Consider the following 12,574-nt stretch of genomic DNA (forward strand, 5'->3'; position numbering starts at 1 on the left):
ATGTAAAGTAATTTAGTATTGTAGATGGCAGTGTTTCTTTAGTGGTCAGAAGGACCATCGACTTTAGCAAGTGCTTGACTTTATTTGTGCTGTTTCTAAGGCACTATATGAGCCCATTTAGGGCTATGACATCCACAATGATTCGTGTATGTAAGAGGGGTGGCCAGTGCATCACTTTGCCTTCGACACAGACCCCATCATCATTGTAGGCCCCCATTGTTGGGGCCATGCATGTCTTTTAAATGGCTCCCATCTCGTTTATGTGCAACCCCACCTGTTTGTAAATAACATTCCATTACAATACTTGGAATGTGCACTCATTATGCGGTGAAGAGGGGCTTTGATTCTTTGACATGTTTACATACATGTACAGTCCCTCTCCAGCTGTGATCAAAATGTTATGCAAAATTTTCTGAAATGTGTTTCTTAAACTTAGAATCATAACAAGGTTTGTCTAGTTGGGAGATTTCATGAATCTATAAATCTTGGTATATATCTAAATATCGTGGTATAATAAGTTCTGTAAACACCACATTTCTATTAGACCAAACTGCAATATGCCAAAAACTGAAAAATCACTCTTGCATAACTTCTCTGTTCTATAGTAGAAGATTGACACCTTCTTGGTCCTGTAGCTTAAGACCTGCCTATCAATTAATAATGGAGAAGATGTCAGTAATATGCTGGCTTTCAAGGAAATTTTGTTGTCAAAGTTAGCAGAAAATCAAAGGCCTAATGGAATATTTTACTAGATAAACCTAAACGCTAACTTAAGTTAGTATTAATTACATCCTTCACCCAAATGACCAAGTGGGTGATGAATCATTAGTTTGAATTCACTTTTACTTTTTATCAGCTGAACAGGTACCTCCGGAATCTACACTCCAAGACACCTGCTGGAGATGAGTTATCGTTTGATGACGAAGGGGATGTGCGGGCTGAGTATGATATCATGAACTCGGTTTACTTTCCTAATGGATCCATGACAAACATTGAAGTCGGACGTTATGACTCTGGGGCTCCACCAGGCCACCAACTCTTCATCAAAGACAGCTCCATCCTATGGCACTCTAAGGGGGGCATCATGAACAAGGTGAGCATGAACTGTTGCTTCTTGTGCACCAGCATGTTATCACCTATATGCCTTTTTATGTATTGTATATGATTCAGGACCTTACATTATGTATTGTTGATTATCACAACGTAGAGGACAGTGTAGGGTTCGTCAGCCTATCAGTTCATGTCATGGCAGTCCATAACTAAATGGTATTTCACTGCAGTTCACTGAATTGTGCAGCTTGTTTACATATTTGCAAACAGTTCTGCTCTCACATGTCAGGGATTTAGCTTTTTTAGTTCCAAATGGCACACACACCTTTCTATAAAGCTGGTTGCAGATTATGTCATGTCAAATTCATATGTAAAACATGTCAATACTGATCCATTGAAAAGGGAAATGTAAAGATTGCATATGAGTGCCTTTTCTGTCGCTGTGATAGCATGTAGAAGATGATAAAGGCACACAAATGTTGAACCTCTGAATTTTCCATCATTTTAACGCTCAATTGGATATATTGCTGACTTTTATATTAGTTTAAAACATGTTTTATATATATATATGAATTTTGTTGGCACGTTTGGTGAGGTTTCTTCAAGGGGGACAAAGTTATAGGGGGGGGTCCCAACATTTTCTTTTCCATAGACTGAATGGGCAAAAACTTTGCGCACGCCTACAGCCCAACAGCTGGATGGATTTTAACCAAATGTACAGCAGGAGCGGGGGCCTGGTTTCGAAAGCCTGCTTTTGTATGTTTGGTGGAAATCCGACCAGTACTTTTGGTGCAATGAACTGAAATGTACGTCTCAAAAAATTAGTGATATCTGGCTCTGCGAACCCATTTTCCTGTTTGCTCCGCAGACACAAGTCTCATTGGCTTGCAGTATGCCGTGATGTCGGCGAACATTGGCCACGGCTGGTGGTTGGCTGGGGGAAAGCATGCTGTGCGTCACAATTTTGGGTTACGCCACCATGTTCTATCCATGGACAGTGCAGCGGCGAAAGGGACTGGCAAACATAGTTAACGGCATGTGGAGGTGGGAACAAGGGATGGAAAGTGTGTGGGAATGAGAAGGGGTTCATCTGATATATTTCATTAGGTAGAAGAAGACAGTGGTGTGCCTGCAGTATCCGTGCATACTGCGCCAATTCGCGGGTACCTCCACAGCGAACTACCTTGTGTGGTGAATGCAGGCAGCTTTCATTACGGCACGATAGCTCGTGGGGCGACCTCTTTTCGTGGTGACTGGTGGCAGGTGAATTGCAGAAGGGGAGTGCATTGGACATGACATGAACATTTTATCATAACATGTACTATGTTGTGTTGTGTGTGGTAAGCCTGTAGCCCCTTCCATGCATGGCTGGAGGCCTTGCACCGACAACTATGTGCCCTGGTTGCAAGTAGGTTTGACATTGTTGCCTTGTGTGTGCGGTTTGTCAGCATTGCAACATCCTACAGTGTTTAGTTCATGGGTGGAGCTGATGCAGTGAACACTCCTGCAGTGTGTGAAGTGGGTGCAATGTTCAAATAGTGTGTGCATAGAAGTGGATAGGGTTAAACTGAATATTTTGTATGCTTGGGTAGTGTCCATTGCGCGGTGTGATGACGACTATACTGCACTATGAAGTGTTGGTTGTGTGCACTGAATAGAGTGCTGGGAGCAGGGCCACTGTTGTGAAGATTTACTGGTTCGGTTGGCAGTAACACCATAGTATGTGAATTAAAGTGGTTAGGGGTGCCACAGGCTGTGTTATGTTTGTAGATTCTGCTAACTGTTGCGTGTTTCCATGCATAGCTGTGTTACGGTGCAGAGGTTGGGAAGGAGTGCCGGTGGCTGTGGTACGTTTGTGGATTGTGGTACTTGGTCATATGTTTGCATGCAAGGCTGCATTACGTAGCAGTGGGTGTGGCCAAGTCTAGACTTTTGGGTGCATGGCCAAAGGCTGTAGGCCATGCACCCAAGAGCCAAGGCCTTGAGCACCCCCACCGCAGCAATGCAGTTTTGACTCTGTATCTCTCAGAGGGTGGTGACCTTTAAAGAATAGTTGTGGACCACATTTTAGACTTGATAGAGCACCGGAATTTAGCTGACATGCGTATATTGTTGGTTACATGGGTGTGGTGATTGCTAGAACATCCTACATTTTTGGGTGTATGGCTGGAGATGGTGCACTGACAAGTCCTGCAGTGTGCCCACTGGGTGCAGTGTTGCAATACTGTCAGTATAGAAGAGGGTAGGGTTGAACTGGATCTTCTATTGCTGGGAGAAGGCCCAATGTTGTGAAGATGTTGTGGTTTGGTTGGCAGTGACACAATACTTTGTGAATGGAAGGGGGTAGGGTGCCGAGGCAGTGGTATGTTTGTGGATTCTGCTAACTGTTACATGTTTCCATGCATCGCTGTGTTATGGTGCGGGGGTTGACATGTATGGCTGCATTTTGTTGTGCATGGCCAAAGTCGTAATGGGTGCCATTCTGGATGATTTCGGGTAGTGAAATTGTGGATTCTTTTGCAGAACTTTCTAGTAGAGGTGTTTCGGAAGCACTCGGAGTGTTCAACGGTAAATATGGAGTGCTCTACAGAAATTATAGTGTTGGATGCAGAGGTCTTGGATGTAATTGGTGCATGCATGTGTCATAATTTCACGATACCCAATAAGAGAGTGCTGGAATAAGAACAGTGGAATGGGAAGAAGAACTGTCCTTGCTTTACTGGGACGCAGCCCTCGCTGTAGCTGGGAAAGCGCACGTGACACATCCTGCCATTCAGAGCATGGTGGATATGGAAATGGATCTGTGGCGATTATCCAATTAGATGTTCAGGGTGTGGTCCGCAGGAAGGGGCGGTACTATTTGTTCCCAATACTGTGTGTAGTGAGGTTCGTAGAGATGGAGAGATGCACAGTGCTGGTCGTGGGTGATACCTTTGTGCAAGATCTGCACAGGAATGCCATGCAAAGAGGCCTTGCTGCTAATTTTGGGTTGGAAGTAGTGGAGGCTTTGGGGGCAGTCCATATGTGCAGTTTTGGCGGGATGGTTGACCTTTGCAGATACGTGGCCTTTGTCGCTACTGTTAATGTTGTTCTGGTGCATTATGGAAGTGTACATTTGTGTTACATGTTGTGTGGACATTTGCTTCAAGTTGCTGAATGCAGTGATGCAGATTTTCCCGACTGCCAAGGTCGTTTTCTCATGCATACCACCAAGAGTATGGGACCATGCCGGTCTAATTTGACCCCAGCCAGAGCTAGGAAGGGGTCTTATGAATTTATTTGCACTGATGGGATGTTCTCCTCCCACTACGAGATCATGAAGTCGCAAAATATGCACTGTTTCCATGGAAATGGCATTTCTTTGACCGCCATTGGCAATGCTATGTACTTTTACACTGTGCAAGAAGCGTTGACTAGAATTCGGTAAAAATGTAAGGAGGAGAAGCAAACAGAAACTCATATAAAGAGAAAAAACAAAAAAGGTTGTTTGCAAGCATGTAACAAAAGCACAACCCCCCCAAATAAATAAATAAAACCTTTTCAGAGCCATGACTAAAGACCCTATCCCGTACCCTGTTTCAAATGTCTTCCCCCCCACCTCCCGTTCATAGCAGGATAACTTGGTGGATTCCGTGGTAGTTTTAGGATTACATGTGTCACATCCGGGCCTTTTCAGGATGATAGGCATGAAAATGGGACTGCGGAGGCTAAGGCATTGCTCAAAAAGGTTTCTGGTCATGGGTTGTGGTGTGTACGCAACAACTGTGGCAGAAGGTGTATTTGTACCGAGAAGGCTATGGTTGAAGTGTGCAAGGTAAGGGGCAGGCATCCTGTTTGTATGCATGCACTGTATGCATTTGTTTTAAGTTGCTAAGATACATTCAGTGCTGCTGTGTGCGATATTTTTGCGAATCTTGTAGGAAATGGGTTACTGCGCAAAACAAATCTGTGAAGTGTGCAAGGTACGTGGCAGGCATCCTGTTGTAATGCATGTATTGTGTGTATGATATGATGTGAGATGATGTGGTATGATATGGCATTTATAACGCACCTATATACCAGTGTTGAAAGGCGCGACGAGGGATGGGAGGGCGAACAGAGGGGAGACAGAGACAATGATCCTAATAGGCTAGGTGTCACTCAGATCGCACAAGTGCATGGGCAACGCAGGTACATGGGAAAAAGAATACATAACAATAAGTAAAAATACGGGCCGCTGGTGGCAAGTGCAAGGATAAGTGCAGATATCAGGTGTTGGTGGGACTGGTAGGATTGCCAGAAAGGCAGTGCAGGGGTACGACAGGCGGGGGGAGGGCCCTGGGCCCAAGATCATAGGGTGGCCAGGTAACCAGTGCAGAATCAGTTTCAGCCAGGGAGTCAGCAGAAAAGAGGAGGACAAAAAGCAGAAGCAAAGAGAAAGGATTTGTGGTGCTTTCGGAACCCGAGATGGTTGACCTCAAGTTTCAGGGAGGCTGTTCCAGAGGGAGGCCCTAGCCAAAGAAAGAGATCTACCACCAACTCGTTGCTTGGAGAAAGGACTGGCCCTGAGGGAGTTGGAGGCGGATGAGTGAAGAGCTGTAGAAGGGAGATATTTAGGAAGTGAGAGGTGAAGGTATTAAGGACCCAGGGGCCAGAAGGTCTTGTGGATAATGCAGAGGGTTTTGACCTTAATCTTTGCAGCCATTGGGAGCCAGCGCAGAGATTTCAGTCCCATAGACATACGATCCCTGGGCTTGAGGCCAAGGACAAGTCTTGCAATCCTGTTCTGGATGAGTTGCAGAGGGCGAAGAGTGGAAGCAGGCACATTTAGAAAGAGGCTGTTGCAATAGTCCAGCCTACAGAGATCCACAGCTGTGGAGACAGTGAGCTTCTGGGAAGTTGGTTTAGGTTGCTTAAGATACATTCAGTGCTGCTTTTGTTCAATATTTGTACGATTTTTATAGGAGATGGGTTAGGGCAGAAAGGAAATCGTAACATTGTCAGAAGGAAAGAAGAGAGTTGCTGTTTGGATATTGCAATGGCTGATATGGGTAAATTAAAAACGTTGAAAGCATATAGCAGTGAAGTGCTACTTGATGGTAGTTGATGGGAGGAAAACCAGTATGTATTTTTTCAGTGGCAGATACCCTGCTCAGAGGCAGTTATAACAGAGTTGTAAGCATACTGCAGGAAAACTAATCATACCTCTACTTTGTGCTGATGGGTGCCTATTTTGATGAATGTGCATGCAGTAATCATGCATAGTTTTACGGAACTTTCTACTGGACGTGCTTTCGAATCCCGCAACACCTGCAGTGGTTTATAGGAATGGGCGGTAAGATTTCTTTTCATTACTCTGCGTAGTGAGGCGGGCTGACAATGAGAGATGCATTGTGTTGATTTTGGGTGATCCCTTTGTAATCGATCTGCACAAGTATGCCCAGGAAAGACACTTTGATGGCAATTTGGGTTTGGAAGGAGTGGACGCATTGTGGTGTGCTGTCCATGTCCGCAGTTTCGGCTTTATGCTTGACCTTTGCAGAAAAGTGGCCAGTTTTGCTAATGTTCATGTTGTGGTCGTCCACTATGGCGGCATGCATTTGGGTTACGTGGCTTGTTCACGTTTGCTCCATGAACTGAAGAGGCTGCTGAATGCTGTGAAGAGACTTTTTTCCCACTGCCCAGGTGCTTTTCTCAGCCATACCACCAGTCAGAGTATGGGACAATGCTAATGTATGTTCCCAGCCAGAGGTTGGAAGGTGTCTCATCAACAGAAGCAAGTGTACTTTTTTTGTCCGCTCGTGGGATGTTCTTATGTAACAATGACATCATTAGTTGTTGAAATGCTGAGGTTTTCCATGCAAATGGTATTTTGTTGTTGCCCAATGGTGATGCTATTTTGTTTGCCCATGTACAAGATGCGTTGAAGAATTTACTGTAAAGATGTGAGAAAACAAAAAATGCTATTAAAACCACAAATAAGGTGTTTCTCTAGAAGCACCAACAAAGAAAAGGCTCTTTTTAGAGCCACCACTAACGACGAAATCCGTTACCCTGGTTGCAATTTATTCCCCCACGTAGTGTAAGAACATATGAGAAGGGTAAGGTCTACAAATATAGTACCTTTTGAATGTTTAGTTCCTGACTGTCAGTGAAGAAAAGCACCTGGTGTACATATGTCACTGAACAAAAAAAGAGGGAGCCAGACATGTGATGTCATCAGTGACATTTGTGATGTCATCTTTGATGTCATGGGTGTTAGTCCTTGCAGTGCACAGTGGTAGCGCGAGGTATGGTTCCTTAGCTTACAATAACTGGCAAATGTCTGGGGGTTTTCGGTTTTACATGTAACCATAACGTCCCTGTAACAACGTTTTTCCATTGAATTTCATAGGTGTTTACTAGTGCAACTTAACCATAACGTCCCTTTAACGTTTTTTCACTGAATATATATATGTCTTTGGACAGCACAGTATATATATCTTATTATGAATGTCTTTTGTATTATACTTCATTATGTAAAACTATTGTTTTCTGATTATATTTTATCTATTTTTACATGTGGTTGCAAAATGAATCCATATAGAGCCAATAGAAAATACATTTGCAGTAAGATTGCCAATAAGCTACACAATGATTTGCTTGTGCTTATAATTGTATACATTATATAGTTACTTCGTTACGATAGGAACATTGTGTTGTACATCGTTTGATTGACCCCAGTCCCTTTTCATAATAGGGGTTCCTTTTTTTCTGTATAGAGCCATTTTCAGTGGAATCATTTATTATTGACCCAAGTTGTTTGGCAACCGGATTATGATTGGGAATACCTTAGAACAATAGTGGTCAGCAATCTCTTTTGGGGAGCCAGGTTGCTTGCTGTTGTTTACCAGAGCATTGCATTAAGTGGTTTCAAGCACTGTAAAGTAATTTAGTATTGTAGATGGCAGTGTTTCTTTAGTGGTCAGAAGAAGGACGGTTGAGCTCTGAAACATATGTGCATGAGCGCAATACACATAAAATATCATATCATATATCATCGATTTTAGGAAGTGGGTTTTGTTTTATGCTGCATCTTTGCTAGAAGGGGTGTCACCGTTTGATCTGGATAGTTATTCATTTAGCATGTAGAATCCTATAATCAATTTCTAATAACTCCTCTGCTAAGGAGAAATATGCACAGAGTGATATGAGGCTTGTAGGATTGTTGTCACCTCAGAATGTGGTTATACATTGTAGTCGATCCCAAACAGATACACTATTTGTCTTACTGCTCTTGCCAACAGAAAATGCACTCCCCTGCATGTGGCTTCCCCTTAGGCAATAGTTTGTGCTGCCACATCCAGGAGAATCAGTTTGTAGAGATGTGTGGAGCTTGAGCCTGTGTGATCTCCCAACCTTTGCCAATGTTTACTAGAAGGGAGCCAGCAATAACAACATGGTTAGCCTACTCCATGTGCAATGGGAGCCACCCATTCTCTGCCTCCTATACCTCTTCCTCACACCCCATATGTGTGTTCCTATTCATCTCCTCCTGTCCTGCATCTGTCCCCTTCTGTACCAACTGCTGCTGCACCTCTGCCTCCTTCCACTAATCCACCTACCTGCTTCCCTACATCCACCACCTCGTGTTACACCTCTTGCTGCTCTTTATACCCATATATCCTCTCCTCCTACTCTGTTTCTACCCCTTCCTGTTCCACATCAAGCTGGTCCTCCATCCTCCTGCTTCCCATCTGCATCTCCATGGTCTATCTCTCACTTTCTCAACACATCCATATCCTAACATACCTTCCCTACATCCACCACCTTGTGTTGCACCTCTTGCTGCTCTGAATACCCATCCATCTCATCCTGCCCTGTTTATACCCTTTCATGTTCCACATCCTGCTGGTCCTAAATCCTCCTGCTTCCCATCTCCATCTTCATGGTCTATCTCTCACTTTCTCAACACATCTATATCCTCACGTACCTTTTTCTGCACCGCTACATGCACCACCTCCTTTTGCATCTCTTGCTGCTCTTTATACCCAACCATCTCTTCCTCCTGCCCTGTTTCTACCTCTTGATGTTCCACTTCCGACAGGCCTCTTCCTTCTCCAGCTGCCACTCCCCTCAAGACCTTTGGCATAACCACTCCTCACTTGCTCCAGCCACCATCTTCTGCTGCAAAGCTATCATCTCCCTCCTTCAGTGACCTACCTACACCTAGTCCTACCACATCAGTTAAGTGACTGGCCCCAATGACTACATAATACTGTGTGTCTCCTTCCTTTCCACCTCCTCTTCATCTCTGTTGCAACCATATATTTGCCAACATGCACTTCACCTTCCAAGAAATTAATTTCCCTTTTTGTCTATCCTCTCTTAATATTCTCTCAAAATAAATGAAGCTGGAAAGAAGGGCAGAGAAAGAATAACCTGAAAGGGTATAGGGGAAAGAGTGTCACAAAGGAGTTAACAAGTGGTTTGTTTTATTTTTGTGTTGTTGAAGCCAGAAAAGGAAAGGGCAATGGTTCCCAAAGGTTTTATAAGTGATGCCATGAAGGTTGTCACCAAGGACTTCACAAGTCCTTTCTTTTTTGTTTTTTGGATGTAGTAGGGAGGGTAAGGGAAAGGGTTAAAACATGATCAGAAATGCTTTCAGAAAGGCTTCTCAAATATTACACAGACCAGGAGTAAAAAGAATCTTCAGAAAACTGGTACAATGATAAATAAAATATCACCGAATGAGACACAAATAGAACACATTTGTTCAAATGGCTAATTCATAAGCTCTCCTGCTCTCTTATAGTGAGGATCTATCCTGTTTCTCACTCTAATAGCCAAACACCACCTACCGAGAAACAGCAAGTGAGCTGCATCTTATAATCGACAATCGCATTATCCTATGGATGCAATGCTTTGCTAGGTCAACCAAAGCCTCAACAAAAGGTTTGGTGGATCTGTTTGGGAGCTTGGTGAGGTATATGTTAATTGAGTGTTAGTGGTGGTACTAGCTGGAAACAGAAAATAAGGACAGCACAAAACACATCTTCAATTATTACAATATGTACATATTTTTGTTTGCAGATTTGCAGTCCTGGAGACCAGTGGTGATGGTGGCTGTGGATAATTGTGTTGGGTGGTAACAGTCTAGGCCAATACCCCGAGGGGACGAAAGGTAGTTCTTGATGATAGTCACTTTGTAATTTCCTTAATTTGGCGTGGTAGTGAGAGCCAGTAGGGTGAAGGACTGGAAACGTGATGGAGTACATTTTGGACAACGGAATTTAAATTTACGAGAACCTTGGACGCTAGAGTGAAAGGGAGTGACAAGAAATAGCACAGATGAGTAAAACATTTGTACTTTTGCTTTTAAAATACAAATGCAGGCACATTTCAATAACAGTATCTCTCTGCAGTTTGTCCTTCTAACACATGCTCCTGTATCTCCCTGAGTGCATAGAAGACCATGGCCCGCTGCCTCGCAGTTGGCCCACATACATCTGAGTCTTCTCCAGTGGCATGTCAGAAAACCCAGTGGACGATAAGGCAAGGAATGTTATCCCACAGGAGTGGACATTGAAGAAGCTGGTATGGCCTGAAGAAACATGCAGCATCAAGATCATCCCCCATGTGCAGAATGACATTTGGCATGTGGAAAAACCTCTAAGCTCTGATCCTTCAACCTGATGTATTTTAGGACTTCTACTGCCATGACACTCCATTGACTGAACATAGGACCTTCAGTAAGGATTCTACATGACTATGATACTCAAATCAGTTAAGACATCAATGCCTATCCCATGCCCGATATGTCTCCAGGCATGTACTCTCGCCCATCTGCTAGCTTTCCACATTGTAAACTAGTGACACATTTTGCTTTTCAGCTGCTGTTCCCTAATCCAACATAATTCTATAACCTGACAAATACTTATCTGCTACTTTAACTTCGAAATACAGTCTAGTTGGCATGGTTTGCGCGCAATATCACCAGCATGTCCCATTGCTATGTAACGCTATCTTCCTGGCCACTAGCCCAATACATTATCAAACTAAATACTGCTCCGCATTGGCTTGCTGCTTGTAGTGGGTTAATGATACTCCTATTCATTTTTTTATTTTTTATAAAAGTGTTATTGATTAAAAAAAGAAAATGTAACCCTTATCGTTTCACTCATTTAACAAAATAAAAACGTTTTTTTTAAAAGCTACAGTTACAGAACTTCCACTTTTTACATACTAAAATAACTAAAACGCGAAGAAGGAAAGTAGTAAAATGTTTAAACCCAGCAGTGACAAATTCCATTACTTAACTTTAAATTACTTGTCAATCCTTAAATCCAAACTCATTAGTCAGAAAAAAGCAACCACTGAGTTAACCACAACAGTAGTGGTTCCTGACAAGTAATAATTCCATACAGTGTCGGCTTCTGGGTAGTTCAAGTTTTTTAAGATCCTGTCGAAGTCCTTCTCTCTCCAAACGGTCACTGATTTACACTGCACAAACAAATGTTTCAGCATTTCCTTAGATGTACGCTCCTTGCAGAATCTACATACTCACAAATCTTCCAAGATACAGCCATATTTAAACAATACTGCCCTGGTGTGAATTAGGTTCAAGCGAAATCGCATGAAAAGGATGCATGATGCCTTGCCCGGATATATTGTGTGGTGTGGTGAGCCTTTAGGCATAACAGTGAGGGATACTGATGGATCTCCTCCACTGTCATAACCAAATCGTAGTCATACAGTCTTTCTTTACTACAAGGTGTCCAAACCAATTCCTCAACCCTACACCCTATCCTGTACATATTTTTGTTTGCAGATTTGCAGTCCTGGAGACCAGTGCTGATGGTGGCTGTGGATAATTGTGTTGGGTGGTAACAGTCTAGGCCAATACCCCGAGGGGACGAAAGGTAGTTCTTGATGATAGTCACTTTGTAATTTCCTTAATTTGGCGTGGTAGTTAGAGCCAGTAGGGTCAAGGACTGGAAACGTGTACTCAGCAACCACTGAGTTAACCACAACAGTAGTGGTTCCTGACAAGTAATAATTCCATACAGTGTCGGCTTCTGGGTAGTTCAAGTTTTTTAAGATCCTGTCGAAGTCCTTCTCCCTCCAAACGGTCACTGATTTACACTGCACAAAGAAATGTTTCAGCATTTCCTTAGATGTACGCTCCTTGCAGAATCTACATACTCACAAATCTTCCAAGATACAGCCATATTTAAACAATACTGCCCTGGTGTGAATTAGGTTCAAGCGAAATCGCATGAAAAGGATGCATGATGCCTTGCCCGGATATATTGTGTGGTGTGGTGAGCCTTTAGGCATAACAGTGAGGGATACTGATGGATCTCCTCCACTGTCATAACCAAATCGTAGTCATACAGTCTTTCTTTACTACAAGGGCATCCAACCAATTCCTCAACCCTACACCCTATCCTATCCATGAGAACTCCCACAAAATTTTCAGGTCCATTATCAATTTGCAGCAGTTTCTCTGCAATCTTCTTCAGGTCATAATAAAAGGAATGTTTTGGCAACTAAAATATTCCTA

The 12,574-nt window shown here is 43.1% G+C and overlaps 1 protein-coding gene across 1 annotated transcript in view; it reads left to right on the plus strand.

Annotated features, from left to right (window-relative positions):
- The window catches only part of LOC138510667 (vomeronasal type-2 receptor 26-like), a 425,236-nt gene that overhangs the window by 323,004 nt on the left and 89,658 nt on the right, over positions 1 to 12,574 (plus strand). The window contains exon 7 of the mRNA XM_069626449.1: positions 857 to 1,093. Coding sequence (XP_069482550.1) covers positions 857 to 1,093 — 237 coding nt within the window. The remainder of the gene's footprint in view (positions 1 to 856; positions 1,094 to 12,574) is intronic.

This window comes from Ambystoma mexicanum, chromosome 6p, assembly GCF_040938575.1.
Source record: "Ambystoma mexicanum isolate Mex_15411 chromosome 6p, UKY_AmexF1_1, whole genome shotgun sequence".
Lineage (NCBI taxonomy): Eukaryota > Metazoa > Chordata > Amphibia > Caudata > Ambystomatidae > Ambystoma > Ambystoma mexicanum.